Source organism: Brachyhypopomus gauderio, chromosome 13 (assembly GCF_052324685.1).
Source record: "Brachyhypopomus gauderio isolate BG-103 chromosome 13, BGAUD_0.2, whole genome shotgun sequence".
In the NCBI taxonomy this organism is placed as follows: Eukaryota; Metazoa; Chordata; class Actinopteri; order Gymnotiformes; family Hypopomidae; genus Brachyhypopomus; species Brachyhypopomus gauderio.
The window spans coordinates 16,690,343-16,712,526 of record NC_135223.1 but is presented as its reverse complement, the minus strand read 5'-3'; the positions used below and the strand labels follow the sequence as shown (position 1 = coordinate 16,712,526).

The window sequence follows — 22,184 nt, the reverse complement described above, 5'->3', positions numbered from 1 at the left end:
TACAAAGATAACACTGTGAAATTCCTCCTGAGTGCCTCTCCTTGATTGAGAAGAGCAGCTAGCATGTGGCCCTGTAGGTCTGGGGCCGATGCTTCACTTCTAAAGGTCTCCAGGGTCATAAATAAAAGAATCATGTTATAGATGTTGCAACTTTTATGGTATTTCTATTGTATGGACTATTTAAGTTCAGAAAACAGTTGATGTAAAGTAATATGGATTCAGTTATTTAATATCTTAAAATCAGTTATTTAATATCTTAAAATCAGTTATTTAATATCTGAAAAATCTGGTTAAAATTATTTGGCTCCACCAAGTCAGGAAAAATTGTGTAGTTTAGCCCTCATATTGCTGATGGTATGTCTCTTCATTTAGCCTACATTTAATGATACAGTACACATATCCAGAAGGTCATCCAGTCAGACATGAAGATATAATTAGTATAATTACAACAGTTGTATAGTTTTTCTACATCACGTAGAGATGACCCTGTATATAGATACCTCTTTGTGCAAACTTGTGGGCCCCTCATCCAGCAAGTGAACTCCTAATATAGCCCAAGTGTGCTGTGATCTGGTTTAAGATTGCACCGTTGTTGGATGATCTTGGAACATTTGAACACCAACCCCCCCACCCCCCCTTCCCCACCACCACCACCACCTCTAATTCTCAGCTGCTCAGTGTAGACTCCTCCTCTAATCACCGTTGTCCTTCTGGCTTGCTCATCACCTTGAACAGCACCAAGACAGCTCAGCACACAGTGGGCTTCAGAGTCTCCAGTAGGTCCTGTTTCCCTGATCTGTATTTTTGTTTTTATTTATTAATTTTTTTACAGATTGGAGTGCTTTGCAGTTGAGAGAAGGGAACACAAATATTTTAAGGTGAGACAGTTGTGAAAATATAAGAAATTATATATCATATATATCATATACAGGTTACAAATTACAATTAAATTTTTATGTAATTGTTCTACATATTTTGCATGTTTAATACAGCATGTACAGCAACATAACAGCAGAATTGTACATTTTGCTACAAAGCAAAATCTGAAGAAATCTGTTTTAGGACTTTCTGTGGCTTTTATAATCCATCAAAAGTGCATCATGCCTTTTATGGCACTCAATCACCAAGCCACCAGCAGCTAGAGCAGAAGAACTCTTATGAGAGAGGTAAGGGTTTCTCTTCTTTTCTTAAAAATCTAAAATGTTGTCAAATGTTTTATATAGGTGGTTTTGAAAATCGGATCTTTATGAATAAATGTTTCTATTGAATGTTCTGTTTTGACAGTTCTGTTGAGAACTGATTTGGCAATCAGTATGACCTGATGCTAGGCTTGATATTGCTTTTTTTCTGAAATGCAGAGGGATTTTAACACACATAGTTAGCTAGCTATTCTAATGATGGAGAGAGTGTACAGGCATTGAAGCGCATGTCCTGAATTATCACTTCAAGGAAATGAGCAACATTTCTCAATTCTGTAGTATTGAGTATGGAACTTTAATGGAAGTGTGGTATTATCTACCACAGTCTTCACACTCTGCCAAGCTATTTCTTAAAGAATTTACTTATTTTTTAAACTATAGCAGTGGGGAACCATCAATTATATATTCAATTTTATTTTATTTTATCTACTTACAGTTTGACAATCGACATACAAACAATTACAAAAATATAAGCAAATATATCTATTCTATCTGTGTATATTCAATCTGTGTTGGAATGTGAGGGGTTAAGTGGAAGCCTGTGAGTCTGTGTCTCCCCCTATCAGGACTGTGATGCCTCCGCAGAATGTTGGTGTTTGGTGGTCTCGCTGTTCATTTACAGAGGGCCAGGTAGTTATAATTCAGCGCAATACCAGTTTCAAATGACAGCAAAATTGACCAATCATATCTTCCCTCTTAGTGGGCGGGCCTAACTGTATGATGATTTCCGCCCGCTGTGGCGATGCTAGCTGTCCTTAGTGTACCACCGCTTGCTAGTTTCGATTCATTCCTTTGATGCCCTTGTGCGCGTTGTTTACATATTCCGCTTCCGAGGATCATGGAGCTGTGGAACCTTATTTTGCTTAAGAAGTTATCTAGTACAGATATTATTGTTTATTGCGTTTCTAAAGCTACTGAAAGTTTGCTATTGATATATATATATATATATATATATATATATATATATATATATATATATAAGTGTGTGTATGTGTGTATATATATATGTATATATATATATATATATATGTATGTATGTATGTATGTGTGTATATATATATATATATATATATATATATATATATATATATATATATATATATATATATATAGTATGTATAGTATATATATGTACAGTTGTGGTCAAAAGTTTACATACACTTGTAAAAAACATAATGTTATGGCTGTCTTGAGTTTTCAATAAGTTCTACAACTCTTATTTTTCTGTGATAGAGTGATCGGAACACATACATGTTTGTCACAAAAAACAGTCATAAAATTTGGTTCTTTCATAAATTTATTATGGGTCTGCTGAAAATGTCACCAAATCTGCTGGGTCAAAAATATACATACAGCAACAAAATTTGTCAATTTTGGTGATGTAGCGAGTTGTGTCAATCAAATTAGCTTCATGTCATGGCCTCTTCACTTCTTGTAAGTGATTCTGATTGACTACAGCTGTTGACTTCTCATGAGCCCATTTAAATAGGGCTCATTTGACCCAGTGATTAGACTCAGCTACAAAAGCTACAATGGGAAAGTCAAAGGAACTCAGTGTGGATCTGAAAAAGCGAATTATTGACTTGAACAAGTCAGGGAAGTCACTTGGAGCCATTTCAAAGCAGCTACAGGTCCCAAGAGCAACTGTGCAGACAATTATACGCAAGTACAAAGTGCATGGAACAGTTGTGTCACTGCCACGATCAGGAAGAAAACGCAAGCTATCACATGCTGCCGAGAGGAGATTGGTCAGGATGGTCAAGAGTCAACCAAGAATCACCAAGAAGCAGGTCTGCAAGGATTTGGAAGCTGATGGAACACAGGTGTCAGTCTCCACAGTCAAGCGTGTTTTACATCGCCATGGACTGAGAGGCTGCCGTGCAAGAAAGAAGCCCTTGCTCCAGAAAAGGCACCTTAAGACTCGGCTGAAGTTTGCTGCTGATCACATGGACAAAGATAAAACCTTCTGGAGGAAAGTTCTCTGGTCAGACGAAACAAAAATTGAGCTGTTTGGCCACAACACCCAGCAATATGTTTGGAGGAGAAAAGGTGAGGCCTTTAATCCCAGGAACACCATGCCTACTGTCAAGCATGGTGGTGGTAGTATTATGCTCTGGGGATGTTTTGCTGCCAGTGGAACTGGTTCTTTGCAGAAAGTAAATGGGATAATGAAGAAGGAGGATTACCTCCAAATTCTGCAGGAAAACTTAAAACCATCAGCCCGAAGGTTGGGTCTTGGGCGCAGTTGGGTGTTCCAACAAGACAATGACCCAAAACACACATCAAAAGTGGTAAAGGAATGGCTAAACCAGGCTAGAATTAAGGTTTTAGAATGGCCTTCCCAAAGTCCTGACTTAAACCCCATTGAGAACATGTGGACAGTGCTAAAGAAACAGGTTCATGCAAGAAAACCATCACATTTAGCTGAACTGCACCAATTCTGTCAAGAAGAGTGGTCAAACATTCTACCTGAAGCTTGCCAGGAGCTTGTGGATGGCTACCAAAAGCGCCTAGTTGCCGTGAAAATGGCCAAGGGACATGTAACCAAATACTAATGTTGCTGTATGTATATTTTTGACCCAGCAGATTTGGTGACATTTTCAGCAGACCCATAATAAATTTATGAAAGAACCAAATTTTATGACTGTTTTTTGTGACAAACATGTATGTGTTCCGATCACTCTATCACAGAAAAATAAGAGTTGTAGAACTTATTGAAAACTTCAAAACAGCCATAACATTATGTTTTTTACAAGTGTATGTAAACTTTTGACCACAACTGTATGTGTGTGTGTATATATATATAGCTTTTCATTATGAAAAGAAGAAATAGTGCAGCAACAAGTTAATTGCACAATATTTTTATTCTGTTTAACTACAGTTGTTGGAGTCAAAGCGAAGGATTGAACCAGAGTGAGAGCCAAGCGTTTGCTTCACTCTTCATCGTGCCCTTTCTGTGAGAGACAGAAAATGACAAAGAAAAGCAAATGGTATAGGAAACATGAAGCAAAGGTATGAGACCACCTTTTAGCACCTTATTCAGTAATCATACAGTAATGGAGTTGCATACAAGATTTTCAACTTTACTCTAAATGCCAATTAAAACACCCACATCACCACACCTAAAACTGTAGTAATGCCACATTAAAGCTTGAAGTCTTAATGGTATGTGATAAATGTTTGACTTTACATAGCAAGTAAAAGAACTGCAAGTGTATAGTGATTTCAACATACACTTTGCATAATGCTCATTGATGAACATAAGCTTCATTAGCTATTTTTAAATCTTAACTTCAGTTGATCAGGATAAGTGGGCAAAATAGTATAGATTTGAAAAATATAAAATGATTATGAATGAATTAACACACCTTGGAGCTTATGTCACGACTCTTGGCCCTCAGTTTGTTGACCTGAGACTCAGCGATATCAGCCCTCTCCTCTGCCTCATCCAGCTCATGCTGCAGCTTGCGGAACTTGCTCAGATTGGTATTGGCCTGTTCCTCCTGAAAAAAAGCATACACAAAAAATAAAGAAATATGATTCATGTTCCCTAAATTGCAAAAATTGTTAGTTCACTAAATGTTAGTGATGCACTTACAGCCTCTTCTGCACCTCTCTTGTAAGACTTCACTTTGAGTTGCAATTTGTCTACCAGGTCTTGGAGACGAGCCAGATTCTTACGATCTTCTTCAGTCTGTGAATAAAATTATGGAATAAGCATTTTTATCATTCATGCACATATTTTTAACATGATAAAAAGTGTGATAAAAACCAAAAGAACCTGGTAGGTGAGCTCTTTGATGCGTCTCTCATATTTGCGGATTCCCTTTATAGAGTCACTAGACTTTTTCTGTTCCATCTCCACCTCATTTTCCAACTCCCTCACCTAAAAAAATATGTAACGCTTGTTTTTAAAGAATTCAGACAGCTAATATTTTTACATTCTTTTGAAAGTAAATTAATTAACTGACCCTGGCCTCCAGTTTCTGGACCTGTTTCTTGCCCCCCTTCATGGCGATTTGCTCAGCCTCGTCCAGACGGTGCTGCAGGTCCTTTATAGTCTGCTCCATGTTCTTCTTCATGCGTTCCAGGTGAGCACTGGTGTCCTGCTCCTTCTTCAGCTCCTCTGCCATCATGGCAGCATCAGTGATTGCTTTTTTGGCCTTTTCTTCAGCATTCCTGCACTCTTGGACAGCCTCCTCTACCTCAGTCTGAAGCTGGGCAGTGTCTCCTTCTAGCTTCTTCTTCTGGTTTAGCAGGCTGGTGTTCTATAAATATATTACCGAAGCTCTTTTAACTATGTCTGTAATAAATGTATTGTTTCACAAGAGGAGACATTTAAATACTACCTGAGAGTGCAATAGCTGAACCCTTTCAGTCACATCCAGCAATTCTTGCTCAGCCAGTTTGCGGCCTCTCTCAGTCTGCTCCACCAGAGACCTCAACTCATCCAGTTCAGCCTGCAGCAGATTGTTGCGCCTCTCCACAATAGCAATGTTCTCTTTGAGGTCATCGTTAGCACGCAGAGCATCATCCAGGTGTAGTTGAGTGTCCTTCAAAAGTAAAAGTCCACAATTAAGCAAATATTCATAGTTGAAAAGAAAATGTTTCAATATTTAGTACTTTCCTTGCATATCACTTTACAGGCATTTATACCTTCATATGTCCATGGAGACTCTTGAGTTGTTTTTGGGCCTCTGCTGCCTGCCTGTTAGCCTGACTAAGTTGGATCTCCATCTCATTTAGGTCTCCCTCCATTTTCTTTTTTAGTCTGAGGGCTTCATTTCTGCTGCGAGTCTCAGACTCTAGAGAGCTTTGCAGGGTGTCCACCACTCTTTGTTGGTTTCTCTTGGCCTGCTCCATTTCCTCATCCTTCTCGGCCAGCTTACGCTCTATATCAGCCTTCACTTGATTGAACTCAAGCTGAGCCCTTAAGATCTTTCCTTCCTCATGCTCAAGGGAGCCCTGTTACATTACAAGTGAGTCATTTAATAATTATTTACAGAATTTATTCTTCACTATACAACCACTGAAATTGTATACTGTTATTCATGCAAAATACAGCAAAAAAAAGCCCAGTTTCATAAAGTGTAGTGAAATTCGAAAGCATTTTTTCTGCATTTGTAGTAACAGTATCAATTTGTTTATATCAGAAAATAATTTTGTCATGGTACCTCAGCCTCTTCCAGTGCAGCCTGAATTTCAGCCTTTTCCTGTTCTAGTAGTTTTCGGATCTTCTCAAGTTCATGTATGCTTTTCCCACTCTCACCAATTTGCTCAGTGAGGTCAGAAATCTCCTCTGTTTAATAAATAGTACTGCTGATCAGTATGTTATTTGTAGAACAAGTAATATTGATGTGCCAGAAAACTGGGCCAAGTATGGCTACCTTGAAGATTCTTGTTTTCTCTTTTCATGGTCTCCAGATGGTCCAAAGACTCCTCATAAGAATTCTTCAGTTTGAACAGTTCAGTACTTAGAGATCGAGCTTCCTTTTGGGAGCTTTCTAGCTCACTTTGAGACTCTTCATATTTTTGCTTCCACTCAGAAAGGATCTGATTTACACAAAAATGTGAAATTAGTTATGGTTAGGAATAGGCATTGTGATGACTAGTAGTTACCCATACACATGTTGGATAAAAACTCCATATACCTTAATTTAATTAAAAAATGACCATGGTATGATATCTTATGGTAGTGTCATGTAATCTACAACAAACAAATAGTTTTAGAACACTAGTTTTACTTTTAGCGTAAATGTGGCATTTAAATCAAATTCTACATCAAGTCAGCTTAGGGAAGTAAAAGTGTTCTAACACTTCAGGAATGTCCTCTAGTCTTTTAATCCAAATGCAAAAGCAGAAATAGAGGCATATATTTTTTCTAACATTGATCGATGATTATGAAGTCAGATTGCCAATTCACAATTGATTCTGTATTTTGTACAACTGCTTTGTACATGAAAATTAAAGATACATGAAACTTTTTTACAAATTGAGGCTAGTAAAACTAGTATGCAGATCTGTGCAAAACTAAGTAGGTAAATCTAATTGGGTAAAACTGGTAATGTGTTACTAGCACATTGTTACCTTATCAAAGTTTCTTTGTTTCTTGTCCAGAGCTGCAGCAGCAGCATTAGATCTTTCCACATCAACCATGAGATCTTCAATCTCATTCTGGAGTCTGTGCTTGGTCTTCTCCAGAGAAGAGCATTTGGCATTGACAGCTTCCACAGCTTCCTCTGCATCTTGCAGGCGCTGAGCAAGTTTCTTCCTGGATAGAGAAAATTTGAACATTTCTTGTACAATAAAATTTCAAATTCTTTATGCTGGCTCATAAAGGCTAAGTCCTAGATGAAAAACTGAAAATTATTTGTTTTTTATTTCTTACTTTGCCTCCTCTAGCTCTTCTGTCCTCTGGATGGCATCAGTTTCATACTTGGTTCTCCACTGAGCCACCTCAGAATTCGCCTTGGACAGACTGCGCTGCAGCTCAGCCTTGGCCTCCTGCTCCTCCTCATACTGTTCTCTTAGCAGATCAGCATCATGGCGAGCAGACTGCACTGCATGGGCCAAGGCATTTTTGGCCTGGAAGAAAATAGTTGATTAAAGGGAAATAGTGTATAGATAGAATAAAAACTATATATTTGAAAGCACAAATTGTGGCGATACCTTCACTTCTTCTTCAAGTTGTCTTTTGAGATCCTCAATCTGCTGGGTATAAGACTGCTTGCCTCTGGTCAGCTGAGATACCAAGGAATCCTTCTCTTCCAACAGCCTTGTAAGTTCACCTTTCAAAGTAAGTATTTCAGAATTTTACATCTGTCAGTATTTTATACCTGGCACATATCACATCTCTTGGTCGTGTCCTTACCATTTTCAGTTTGCAGTTTAGCTTTTTGCATGCTGAAGTCATTGATGCTGCGTTGTCCTTCCTCAAATTTAGTTCTATATTCAGTCATCTGGTCCTCCAGAGTCCTGCACATTTTTTCCAAGTTTGTCTAGAACATAGAATCAACATAAGAAATACAATGAAAAATAAAAGTAAATAAGCAAAGAAAATAAGATTTACAAAAACATAATTTCTGGGGACTATGTATTAGCATTGACCCTTTCTATTATTAGGAGTGATAGCCATAATGGCTCTACATAGTTATGGGAGAAGGCAAAATTAGTGTGGGATAATAGACATGAATAGTTAAGAAGAAGAGAAAAACCAAAGAGATAGTAAAGTGCTTACTTTGGCCTTGACAATGTGCTCTGCATTGTCCCTCTTTGTTATTATTAGGATTGGATAGCCATATTGGCGTAAAGTTGGTGTGGGAGTTACATTATGAATAGCGAAGATGAAGAGGAAAATTAAACAAACTGTAATGTACATACTTTGGCCTTGACAATGTGCTCCATGTTGGAGACAATATCATCCAGCTCCAGTCTCAGTTCACTCTTCTCTTTTTCAAGCTTCTGCTTGACTCTCTGTAGGTTGTCTATCTGCTCTCCAAGGTCCGCCACACTGTCAGCATGTTTCTTCCTCAGAGTTGCAGCAGTGGCCTCATGTTGCAGAGTGGCCTCTTCAAGGTCTCTGCGCAGTTTCTGGAACTCAGCTTCTCTCTTTTTGTTCATTTCAATCTGTGCAGCCGTGGCACCACCAGCCTCCTCCAGTCTCTCACTGATCTCCTCCAGTTCTCTGGCCAAGTCTGCTCTCTGTTTCTCAACCTTGGCACGAGCAGCTCTCTCTGCCTCCAGCTCTTCCTCAAGCTCCTCAATACGGGCCTAGAGTTTAAGGTACTACATTAAGTGTTGCAAAACCATTTCGTTTACTTATTCATGATCCAAAAAGATAGCCATTTACTTGTAGCTCCTTTAGTTTCTTTTGAAGCTGGGCTGCGATTGCTTGCTCGTCTTCAATCTTGCTACTGAGTTGGCTCATCTCAAAATCCTTCCTGCGTTTTTGATAAGCAGACATTATTTGCTGTTTTAAAACCTCAGGTAACTTAAATATGATTACTTGATGTTTTGTGAACTGTGCATTCTATATACAGTATAGTATGTCCTATGAATAACATTCTAGTGCCCAGCATATGAGCAGTTTATTATATGAGAATTTTTGTACTTCTGAGGTAAAACAGGTTTTCCTGTTGTTAAGAATACATATGTAGTAGTAGTATCAAAGTAGTAGTAGTACTGAGTAGGCTAATATGTGTTGCAGCAAAGTCAATGCAATTATTTACCATCCATCGAAATAACCATATGTATTTAAGCCTTTAGTTTTGTTTTGATTCTGATAGAAAAGCTGTTCCTCATCCTGAAATCCTGCCAAACTCCACTATTTTTTTTCCACTATTGCTACCTAGTAGATTCCTACTTTTTCAGCCTCTCCTCCAGCTGTTGCTTGTCATTTTCTAAGTCCATGACATTTTCTTGGGTCAATTTTAAATCCCCTTCAAGCTTCCTTTTAATCCTCTCAAGGTCCATGCGGAGCTTTTTTTCCTGTTCTAGGGATCCCTCAAGCTAGAGAGAACAAAAGAAAAATTGAATAAGACAGTAAAAGAACGTTTTTACATTTTAAATGCAGACATGATTAACCAATCACTGACATCATCAACTTGCTGCTCCAGTTTAGCTTTAGCTTTGGTCAGAGTGTTGACTTTGTCTTCTTCACTCTGAAGATCATCAAGTGTTTGCTGGTGAGCTTCCTGCAGAGCTTTCTTCTCCTTTGTCAGTTTGGCAATGATTTCATCCAGAGCTGCCATCTCTTCTATTAAGTTTTTAACCTAGCGTGAGAAGTAACTTCTTATATTTTATCACAATACATTTGTGTATAAATTACCTTTTTACCTGCCTGCAGAAATACATTTCTTAAATGTTACCACAATTAACAATTTAATAAATTTCAACCTTATTCTCAGTGGCATGCTTCTCCTTTTCCACTTTTGCCAGAGTCAGTTCCAGATCATCAATGTCTTTCTTTAGTTCAGAACATTCGTCCTCCAGTTTTCTCTTTTTAGCAGTGAGTTCAGCATTCATTTCTTCTTCATCGTCTAGTCTTTCAGTCAGCTCTTTGCATTTTGCTTCAAGTTGGATTTTATTCTTGATCAGACCTTCACATCGCTCCTCAGCATCACAAAGATTGTCTTGCTCCTGTGTTCATATTAAAAATTAAATAAGTTATATAAGCATCTTGTGCTATCTTACTCTATTATCATTTTATTTCTTAAAATTGGGAAAATCTTACAGTCTGCACTTGGAGCTGCAGGTCATTTTTCTCTTGGAGAAGAGTAACCATTTTCTCCTCTAGTTCCTTTTTGCGAGCCTCACATTTAGCATAAGCCTCTTTCAATTTCAGGAATTCCTCCTTCATGTTGGCCATCTCTTTTTCAGCTTCAGCAGACCTTAGTAGTGGTTTAATCTTAAAGTACAACTTCATCCACGGCCAGTTTTTCACACCCATGAAGGCTCGGACATTCCACTGAATTACAAGTAAGGCATCCCTATAATGTGATTCAACACGTTATACATATTTCTTAAGTAATCAAAATACTTGAGTTATTATAAATAAGATTAAGGAAGTGGAACATTACCTGCGCTCCACAATCTTCTGGAATTCAATTCTTGAGAGAAGACCTCGAGACCAAGCCTGAATACCAGTGATGATGAGAGCAAGGCGATCATCTCGCATCTCCTCTAGAGTACCCAAGAGTCCAGCCTTGAAGAACACCTTAACATATAAGAGATAATCATGTTTGTGGTCATGTTTGCAAAACAAAATATCTTTAACTACTGATGTATGCAATAAAATTGATGTCAGTGGTACCACTGCACCTTAGTATGTCCAAACTTGTATTGGTTATGGTCAATGTCTAAGGAACCCAACAGTTTCTCAGCTCCTTTCCTACTGTCAATGAACTGCCCTTCAGGAATAGCAGCAGGATTCAGAATACGATATCTGTAAATGTACAATTCAAGGTATATCAAGAATCTGTCACGGTACGGCGGCCCCCACTGGTCGCCCCCGTCTACAGCAGCAGCTTGTCCTGTGGGTGTGGTGTTGTGTTCGTCCCTCAGGTGGGCGGAGCCCGCGATCCGTCTCACCTGAGGGTCGTTTGTTCATCTATATATGTCTTGTCTTTGTACCAGTTGACCGCTGGTTATTATATCCTTAATTCGGATCAGTTCACGGGTTTTGGTTTGCGCACTTTACATATTAAACCATCCTTTTTCCCTGAGACTTGGCGTGATCGCTTCCATTTGTTTTCGCTCACCCTACCCGTCACAGAATCATTGTACTTGCAATGAAGCACTTTAGAATTTTACTTTGGGTTAGGGTTAGGGTTAATAAAAACGTAATTAATTCATATTATAAATTAATTCAAATTATATTAATTCAAATATTCTATCTCGCTCGTCATATCTACATATTACATAAATTATTCATATACTGATTAGCAGTTCCATTTATATCTCAAGGTTTGTAAACATCTGCTGGAACATATTTTTAGATTTGCAGTGTGCATTACAGGAAATGTTATTTCCTTAATTATGTTTTTGTATATGTTCATCTTTGTTCATGTAACTGTTGTAGAATTCCAGTTGTCCATTTAATGTGTCTAACATTTATTCAGCTTTTAGTCAAACATTAATAAGGTGATAAGACCTTTACCTCTGTTTGAAATCTCCATAGAGGATCCTGTTGGGGAAGCCCTTTCTGCAGATTCTGATGCCCTCCAGCACACCATTACAGCGTAGCTGGTGCATGACAAGAGGATTTTCCATGGCCCCAGGAGTCTTGGTCTCATTCGGAATGATGCATCGCACAAAGTGGGGATGAGTTGATCTCAGGTTGGTCATCAGCTTATTCAAGTTCTCCTAATGATGGAACACATAGAGCATATTGTACATGGGCTTTATCTGCATCTCTTTCAAGTTTAAAACAATTAAAATTGTTTTAAAAGAAAAATTACAGTTGTAAAAAAGAGAAATTACATTTAAGTATGCCAAAATAGGAAAGAGAAAAGCTATAGAAATCTGGGCATTTAAGAGCAGATTATGATGCCACATTTCCAACAATGTTTTTAAACTGAGCTCACTATGTAAAATAATTTTGGCTATTTGTCTATCTGTAAAACAGCAACACACTGTTGCTGTATAAAACTTAAATCTATATATTCACTTGAGCCTATCTGTGGGTTACATACTACTTACTAAAACCTTAATCTTACCCTGTGTAGAGCAGACACAGTCTGGAAAGAAGAACCTTTTTTCTTCTTTTCCTTGGTTTTTCCACCTCCTTCACCCATAGCTATAAAGAAAATACATCTGAGTTATTCAAGAATCAGAAATCAGTATATTAGATTATTTCTATGATGCATTACACCAATTCATCATGCAGCTGAATCCACATACCTGAGTCAGCACTAGCATAATTTGCAAACAGGTTAGATAATAGTTTCATGGTGGACTTCTGGTACAGCCCCACAACTGTCTCATTGAGGGGATCCTTGTTCTTCACCAGCCAGTTCATGATGTTGTAGTCAACAGTACCAGCATAGTGCACCAAGGAGAAATGGGCCTCTGGTTTACCCTTTACAATCCTTGGTTTTTGGAAATTAGCAGATTTTCCCAAGTGATTGTCATAAAGCTTAGCTTTGAATGTAGCATCAGTGGCCTTAGGGAACATGCATTCCTCTTCAAGTATAGACATTATACCCATGGGCTATAAATAAAAGAACAAAGAACCTTAGTGCATCTAAACAGTATTTGGCAAAAATGCTGTTTTCTCCACTCTTATGTCTCACAATTCATATTTGAACTCACCTTTTCAATGAGATCAATGCAGGCCTGTAAGTCCATGCCAAAATCAATAAAAACCCACTCAATACCCTCCTTCTTGTACTCCTCTTGCTCCAACACAAACATGTGATGGTTGAAGAACTGTTGCAACTTCTCATTAGTGAAGTTGATGCACAGCTGCTCAAATGTGTTAAACTGGAACAGAAATTCAGTGTAATTAGCAAAGATAAAGTACCAGAAGTACCCTATGTGGAACTTTCAGAACATTGGAAGTGGTGTGCTGGATTATAACGCAAAAAAGTAAAAAACCTTACATCAAAGATCTCAAAGCCAGCGATATCCAACACACCAATGAAGTACTGACGCGGCTGCTTGGTGTCCAATGACTGGTTGATTCTTACAACCATCCAAAGGAACATCTTCTCATAAACAGCCTTTGACAGAGCACCAATAGCATAATACACCTGATAGATAAAAAAAATAATCATTTATATTAAGCAACAAAATAAAGCTGGCCATTATGGCCAAACATGTTAGCATGATAAATTTATCTATATTGATAGACCTCAGTAATTATTGCAATATAAAACTGCAACATTTGTCACATTTTTTAAAGAAATATCCTTCTTGAAAACACAGACTGAATACTTACATGCACAGTATGCAAATTACTCAAATATTCAATAGAACTTACATTTTGCATTTTGATTACCATGACCAAATAATGACAATCTGACTTCTAGCTTTGCTAACCACATCTGAGTGTACTTTTACACTTTCTTTGTACCCGATAGGATGTAATTTTTTTTTCAAATGGTAAAACAAATTAGAAGTATTACCAAAATTTGCAGTGCATGTCAGGATATTTTGTACTTTGGGCTTAATTGCACTCGATCAGACTTAAGATATGCAAACCATGTCCATACAATGGACATGAGGTTTCCTTTCTTTGTCCTCAAGAGCAGAAGGCTGACCTTCATCTTTACTTTTTTTCTCAGGGCTCTCTCCACTGGCTGTAACATGCTACTGTAAGCATGCAAAGCAGCATGCAGTGTGATGGTGCGCTAAATGATTCAGCTTGCTTTGGCGATGCCATTTAGACGAGAATTAGAAACAAAAGTTTATCAAATTATCGTTATTAAGGAAATATTTATCTCCCAGCTCTACAACAAAGTACTCTGGGGGGAAGTATTTGATTTACATTTTATCTACACTTTTATATACATTTTATAATTTTTCCCCACCTGCTGGACATTCTGTCCTTTGGTGACCCACTCATTTCCTACTTTGACTCTGGGGTGACACAGAGCCTTGATGAGATCAGCAGAATTCAGACCCATCAGGTAAGCTGATTTGTCAGCATCTGAAGTAAAAAAAAAAACATGATAACTATTAATGTGTCCAGTTACTTAATTCTTATTCATGATAAATTGGTTTGCAACACATACATTTAGCTCAGAGGCAAGGCACCTCCTCTGGTTAGTTGGTTAGTTTCTTTTACTGAGACAGTAAATCTGTAAATGAGAAAGTCAGTCAGTTTTTTGTACCTGGTATTAAACATAATGGTTGTGTTTGAACTTACCTTCAGTACCATCAGCCTCAGCCTGCTCCTCTCTCTGCTTCTGCTTGTACTTCATGTTTCCATAGTGCATGATGGCACCAGTCAGCTTATATATACTGTTCTTCTCCTCTTGGGTGAAGCCCAGCACATCAAAGGCTTCCTAGAGAGCATAGTGTTTTTCAAATGTAGGTATTTTACATTGCTGCACCTCAAGAATCAACAACATTGAAGCACAGTGCTTTTAAAACAATAAAGGTACTTAGCTTTAATAAATTTAACTAAATTGTTACCATGTAAACTTTGACAATTACATAGTAAAATTGTTAAATGATTGTTGTTTTTTTTTCTTGCTACCACAGTTAAATTACAAATCCTTTGTTAAAATAAAATTGTGAGATGATGGATGTCTGTTTTGTTACACACATCAGTAGCCATGAGCTCGTCTGCATCATTAATAGATGCCACTTGTGTCTCTCCTTGGGAGATGTAGGCGTAGTCATAGGGATTAGCAGTAATAAGCAGCATTTCTGAAAGAAATAGAAGAAAGAGAAGAAAAGAGAAGTGTTCAATTTTATGGCAACATTTTTCTCATTATGTACATTTCGTAAAATACTTTAGTGTAGTCTTTGTCTTGCTGACCTAGTAGCTCAGGTTTCTTCTGAGATAGTATCTGATAGAAGATATGGTAGTCTCTCTCAGCCTTGAGCTGGAAAGTCACACGAGACTTCTCCAGAAGATCTGTGTTACCAAGTAAAATAAGGTATAATCAATGCATTTATATATCTTCCAGAATTAGGAGATTTTTTACCTTATAGTTAGCTACAGGAATGTACTCACAAGTCTCAATATCTGCAGAGGCAAGCTTGCCACTGGCAGCAAAATGGATTCGGATGAACTTGCCCTGTTAGAAACAAATGAGAAATATTTACATCTTCAGCATTTAGAAGCTTTTATCCAGATGTACGTAACTGATATATTTATCAGTGCGACTTTTGTGAAATAAGTAGTGTGTGTAGTAATAATAATAATAATATGTAGTGTGAAACACTAATGTGTGTGTGTGTGTGTGTGTTTAGAAAGAGAGAGAGAGAGAGACTACATGGGACAAGATATAGAAAATGGGCATATGAGCTGGACTCCTCCAAATTAGAGGAATCACAGTGTGTTAGAGGACAAGGTTAAGATCCTGTGGGACCCCCACATGCAGACACATGTAATACTGTCATTCCAAATATATCCATTACGTAGCATTCCATTGCCAAGCGAAGTGAAATGTGTGTGATAATTGGCCTTTTCAGGTAAGGATGATTCTTTTAACTTAGATTGAATTTGTCGCTGCTTGATATAATACCGATATTTGGTCACATATATATATATTTTTACTCTAACTCTAAATGTTAATGAATGTAATTAAGTATATGAACAAAATTTAACTCCAGAAGTAACAGACACTCACAAAACGAGATGAATTATCATTTCTGATGGTCTTGGCGTTACCAAAAGCCTCCAAAGCAGGGTTACACTGAATGATTTGATCCTCCAGAGTTCCCTGGGTACAGAGCAGTACATAGTATGAAATTTATAAACATTTATCTGTATATATAAGCATTTCATATATTGTTTGGAAATTTTCTATGCATGGATTAGTAAATACAACTGTTTAACTATGATGTCTGTGAAATAGCAATGATAATTCCAACCTTCTTATCATTTGTGTCCTTCTTAATACCTCCAGCAGCAATGCTTGCAAAATATTGAATGACTCTCTTGGTGTTCACAGTCTTCCCTGCACCAGATTCTCCACTATTTAGAAAGATAATTTTTTTGGAACAATTTAATTAACTCAGAATATATTGGTTACTATAGCTGCTTTCTAAAAAACAAAAATACAAACTTACGTGATGAGAATGGATTGGTTTTCCCTATCTGAAAACCAATAATGTGTTGAAATTAACATCTCAAAGATGAATAAAAAGACTTTAAAAGTTTACCACCACACCCTACCCTGGTACCCAAATTGCATTTGTCTTGAATAGTTTAACAAATACCTGCAAGCATGTACTGATAGGCGTTATCAGAGATAGAGAAGATGTGAGGAGGAGCTTCACTCCTCTTCTTGCCCCTGTAGGCAAGTACAACTTCTTGGTTGTACACTGGCAGCCACTTGTAGGGGTTGACAGTTACACAGAAGAGGCCAGAGTAGGTCTGTATAGACAGAAATCTAAGGTTACTTAAGGTTTACACATCCATATAAAATAAACGTATAGGCAAAGAACTACATATGTCTAACTCACGTAGATCATCCAGGCTGCGTAACGCTCTTTGAGGTTAAACAGCACAGCAGGCTCATGCAGGAAGGTGAACATCGCCATGTCCTCAATTTTATCAAACTTTGGCGGGTTCTGAGGGTGGACATCTACCTCCTTTACTGTCACGGTCTGCAGAGGAAAAAGTATATTGTATATATACCTATAAGTCATTATTATACCTGAATTGTATATTCAGGTATAATAATGACTTGGCTTAATTGTTAGGTATCATATGACTTTCGTCTAGTGGTTTTTTCCAGCTTAGAGTACCTTGTGTTCAGGACTATCTATACTACCTTGGAGATTCCAAGCAACTACGTAACACTTTTGTAAGTCGCTCTGGATAATAGCGTCTGCTAAATGCCATAAATGTAAATGTAAATGTTGTATTTTATGTATTAGGAAGTATTATGTATTTGCATTAGTTATCTGTACTGTACTGTAAAAAGTATGTAATTTAAATAGAATGTTTAATGTTATTAATAGAGAAGTGTGATGTAAAGCACACATGAGCGAGAGTGGGGAATCCGAGAGAGAGTTGCAGATGAATAACATTTATTATTTGAAGACAGACAGTGACAGTCTAATGACAAAGACCGAAAATGGAGGACAGAACATGAAGGTTTAAATACACTTACGTTCACAAGGGGAGAACAAGAGACAGGTGTAACAGGCTGACAAAGGATAGGCTAATGAGGGGGTGTGACAACTCGACAACAACCACATGAAATAGACCAAACCACTATAGACAGGGGAATGGGCTGGATGTGCCATTCCATTCTTGGTTCCATTCCACTAAAGCAATTAAAGAATTTATCTGGTCCACACGTTTTTTTTAACTACATTAATATTTTTAGCTGTTAATATATGCATTTTCACATATATTACTATTTCAGGTGTCAGTAATAATTTGTAGAAGCCTTTCATACTCTTACCTTCCCTGTAGAGGTTTCACAAGTGGCTTTGTCCCCATCACGACTCAATATTGTTGCTTTGACATACTCCTCCTCTGGGTCAGGCACAAAGCATTCCTTCTTCATGTCAAAAGGACGAGTTTGTGCCTCCAGACGTTCTCTGTCTGACTTCCTCAGATACGGGGCAGCTGCCCCAAACTCCTGCATCTGAGCATCTCCCATCTTTTACCCTGTGATCTGTGAAGTTATTATATAAATGTTGCTAAATCTACACTGTTTCCATCTATTAATAATACAGAAGTAATTAATTTGTTCTGGTTTCCTATGAAAGTACAAAAAGTAAAAGCTATAAAAATCATTCACAATTTAACTTTTAATGAACTCACATCTGCTGATTCCCCTTTCCAGAAATTGATGGTGCACTGCTCTTGAAGCACACAAACAGAAAATAAGACTGAAAAATACATTTTAAAACTGATTTCGCTTTAAAATATTGTCAGCTGTGTGCAACGTGTACAAGATTCCAAAATGTCTAATGTCTTATAGATTTCTTTACATAAAGAAAAAAAGAATCAGTATTAATCCCACAAACCGTAAAAGTAGATCTCCACCCAACCCCCCAGCAAAGAATTTGTTTAGACTTCCCTGACAACTTACCGTTAGATGACAAAATTGAGAACAAGTATTGGGTCACTCGTTCCACTCTCCCTTTTATAATGTAAGGGGTTCTCTAAATATGGTTGCTGGCACCATATCATGCATTGTCGCGCGTCAGTTTGGTGACAGTACTGATGACATTGTTGGAGGTCAGTTTCCTTTGTTCATGTAGTTTCAATCAGCAAGGGTCCAATGGGAGGTAATTGGAGAACCTTAGTGTACCTATGTAATGAATATCAGCATAGAAATCAGAAGTGTAGTAGTGGCAAAATATCAGAGGTTGTAGTGACTTCCTATATATTATTGGTTTGTCAGTATTCATGAAATTTTGCTTAAATACAGTATTTGAAATAGAATTTCAGATACAGACACAGTGTTTATCAGATAACAGTGTTTAGCGTATTAGACAAAATCTTGACTTTCAGATGTTTTCAAGTACACTTAGGAGAAATGACATCCAGTGAATCAGTACAATGGCAGCTAGGTAATAACAAAAAATGATGAAAGAGCAGTCAAAGCAACATTAGTTGTTTTCAGATGAGAATAATATGTACATTTTAAGACTAGCTTTTATTCAAATTATTTTCTTGGTTCAGCCTATTATACTCATTGTCACACACCATACTCTTTTTATATACTCTTTTTACTCTTATAAAACTCTTGTAAAATAGTTTATACAACTATTATAGCATATATCAGTTACTACTTTGAGCTATCTTATATGTTGTTTATTTAGATTTAGGGATTAGTAAAGTATCTGTGTATTCAAACCTATAACAGGTGCTTTTTGACCCTTTTAGAGGAACATCAGCTGTCTGTCTCTGAGTGGTGTCACAGAACCAAGGTCATTGTTCAGCTGGTGTGAATGTCTCACTTTGCCTCGTGGTGTCAAAATGGCATTGTTTCCTTGCCTTTACACTTGAGGACAAAGATAACCCTGTGAAATTCTTACCAAGTGCTTTTGTGATGATTGAGAAGAACAGCTTGTATTGTCTGTGAGCACATCCATTTATGTATTGTCTTTTTGGGCACATGATCCAACTCTACAGATGTTGCTCACTCACATGGGCAGACCCTCTACTTGTATATGTTCTATTATAAATCTGTAAATAAGTCACTTTTCACAAACACGAACTTGCATAAACATTAAGTTTGGAAAATCACGAGTAGTGTAATTACATTTCCTCACATTCCTCACATAAGGTATGCCACTATGCAATCTATACATTTCAGTCACTGATTTCTTTTGACTGTTGTTAATTTGTCATGTAGCCTATAAATAGTTGACTTGCTTTTAATTAGTTTTTTGTTTTACCCTTGACTGTGTCAGATACATTAACACTATGGGGTAGTAAATAGGTGCAGAATTGGTTTCTAAGTATGGTAGTTGCAGGCTAAAGGTTAAAAAGCTCAGTACAAAGTCAACTTCAGTAAGTGAGTTATGTTTGCTTCCTTCTGTGTTCCTTCTCACTGTAACCCCACCAGGGAAAGGTGTTAAATGCTTAATTCCTAAGACTTGGCTACTTAAAAGTCTTTGAAATAAGTCACTCAGCAAACTCAATTTACTATTTGATTGCCTTATTTGATTGCTCCTTCCAGAAATGTGACATTATTATTGTTATTTTGTTTTTATTACATTGTAGTTATTTAACACAATATGTAACTGAAATTAAAAAAGCCCAAAGGTATAAAAGGTGTGTACAAACCAATGATGTATGTTATTTATGCTATAAGGAGTATTGTTATGTTTTATAAATATTGTATATTTGTTATGTTTGTTACTTATACTGCAAAAACTGGTTCCAATTTTTATGCATGGTTTAACATCTTTTTTTATTGCCATTAGTTAGCCCTGTTCATATATACATCTAAAGTGAAACAGTGAATAGACTGAAACAAAGGTCATAACAATTGCACTGTCCTTGAGTACAAAGATAACACTGTGAAATTCCTCCTGAGTGCCTCTCCCTGATTGAGAAGAGCAGCTAGTGTGTGGCCTTGTAGCACTAGAGTGGATACTTCACTTCTAAAGGTCTCCAAGGGCACAAATAAAAAGACAATGTCATAAATATTTGCACCCTTTAGGGCTTTATACAATAAAGACTATTAATTATCACAACTGGTAAGAGTACTGATCCAGTTTGATTAATATTATTATTTTATTCATCTTACATATTATTCTTGTAAGAAGTTATCTTTAGGTAAAATTATCTAACCTTTTAAAAAGGTTAAGATAGATACTGTCAAAAAATGCTTTGATGAAATGGTTTGTCCCTTCAAAACAGGAAAAACATAAGCCATCATTTACATATCCCATAAAGCTGTAATAATAATTATATGTTTCTTCTTTCTCGATGAGACACAGATGTTGTCACTCGTCTTCTGATAAGAGGTTATGTTTAACATAACTAGTAGTGGTCTGTTTCTATAAATTAAATACTAATTTTTATGTGACATTTGTGCCAACCTTGGGAGCTCCTTAGTCATCAGTTGAACTCTTAATATAACCAAAGTGCGGGGTGACCTGGTTTATAGTTGCGTCATTGTTGCATGGTCTTGGAACATTTGAACCACCCACCCACCACCTCTAATTCTCAGCTGCTCAGTGTAGACTCCTCCTCTAATCACCGTTGTCCTTCTGGCTTACTCATCACCTTGAACAGCACCAAGACAGCTCAGCACACAGTGGGCTTCAGAGTCTACAACAGGTTCTGTTTTCTGATATAAATACATCTTTTCTACAGATCCTTTGCAGTTGAGAGAAGAGCAAATCCTGACATTGGTGAGAACTGTATATATCTATTCAAATGTGTGTTATTTTGTCATATATTTAGAATAGTTTGTGATAGAGAATTTAAAGTCAGCTGTACTTTATATATTGCATATACATTGTTTATTACAGTATTTATTAAAGAGGGTCAAATACTTGTATCTTTTGTCCACAAAATTTGATGTAGACATGGGTATCTACTTTGATCATTTCCATCCATCAAAAGGGACCATGCCTTGTATGGCACCCGGCCATCAGTGAAGCACACACATGGTCTAGAGCTCTTTATTTGAGAAGGTAGGTCTCCTTTCCATTTCTCAACCTGGTACTTTTAGAAAATCTGATATCTTGACTTTATTTATACTTCTTCACTCTTCACTTGTTTTAACAGCTTAGGTTTGCCTTAATTTAAAGCTAAATCTCATTTTTGTAGCAGTCTGGCTTTTATTTTTTTGTCTAATTAATAAAAGTGTACGAGAGTCTAAGCTGTGTTTGTAATGCGTCAAGCACGAGCACATGAGCAAGGGAGGGAGCGGTACAGACATTTATTAAACATGGACACACACACACACACTGTGATACAAAGACATCGACAAAGACTGACGACAGAGGGCAAAACATGAACACTGTTCCAGTACACTCACATTTACGATGGAAAAACAAGACACAGGTGAAACTGGCTAACAGGGGGGTGTGGCTATGAAACAATAACAATAGACATGCACACACAGCAGACTGTACCAAGTGAGTGAGGGGAGGGGTGCTGTACCAGAAATATGTTTACTGGTTTTAATGTAAATATCTGAAAATTATTAGCAAATATTTATCTATGAAATGCTTTCATAAACCAACTGAAGTGTGACTTCTGTTTCTGAAAATATTACTGTGATTTTAAGGTTTTTTTTTTTTGTCAATATTGCATGTTCCTCTTGTTAGTAGTCTAGTTTTATCCTGCAATTATCATGTGTATATATGCCTCTCTATTCT

At 37.1% G+C, this 22,184-nt stretch overlaps 1 protein-coding gene and 1 long non-coding RNA gene across 10 annotated transcripts in view; one reads left to right on the top strand and one right to left on the bottom strand.

Moving 5' to 3' along the window:
• The window catches only part of LOC143474044 (uncharacterized), a 99,514-nt gene that overhangs the window by 35,305 nt on the left and 42,025 nt on the right, over nt 1-22,184 (top strand). For 3 of the 9 annotated variants that reach the window (XR_013120678.1, XR_013120677.1, XR_013120679.1), the window contains 6 exons: nt 833-878; nt 993-1,166; nt 4,081-4,211; nt 11,878-12,035; nt 21,172-21,209; nt 21,385-21,494. This is a non-coding gene — a long non-coding RNA (uncharacterized LOC143474044). Of the gene's footprint in view, nt 1-720; nt 879-992; nt 1,167-1,765; nt 1,830-4,080; nt 4,212-11,877; nt 12,036-21,171; nt 21,210-21,384; nt 21,495-22,184 lie in introns of those variants that run through there. The other 6 variants (XR_013120680.1, XR_013120674.1, XR_013120675.1 and 3 more) reach the window with 5 other exon arrangements.
• LOC143474040 (myosin-7-like) lies at nt 4,045-18,443 on the bottom strand. The gene is made up of 39 exons (XM_076971305.1): nt 18,428-18,443; nt 18,157-18,192; nt 17,792-18,007; nt 16,842-16,985; nt 16,596-16,752; nt 16,446-16,473; nt 16,248-16,350; nt 16,004-16,096; nt 15,385-15,448; nt 15,187-15,285; nt 14,971-15,074; nt 14,569-14,707; nt 14,231-14,349; nt 13,301-13,450; nt 13,011-13,181; nt 12,600-12,909; nt 12,416-12,495; nt 11,857-12,062; nt 11,019-11,142; nt 10,778-10,914; nt 10,432-10,687; nt 10,095-10,337; nt 9,794-9,970; nt 9,562-9,707; nt 9,049-9,139; nt 8,580-8,969; nt 8,071-8,197; nt 7,869-7,987; nt 7,588-7,784; nt 7,287-7,470; nt 6,587-6,752; nt 6,374-6,498; nt 5,856-6,164; nt 5,549-5,752; nt 5,171-5,467; nt 4,981-5,085; nt 4,798-4,893; nt 4,568-4,702; nt 4,045-4,153 (listed from the first exon to the last, which is right to left on the bottom strand). Exons 3-39 carry the CDS (start codon nt 17,990-17,992, stop codon nt 4,133-4,135), a joined length of 5,817 nt encoding a protein of 1,938 aa, XP_076827420.1. The 5' UTR covers nt 17,993-18,007; nt 18,157-18,192; nt 18,428-18,443; the 3' UTR covers nt 4,045-4,132.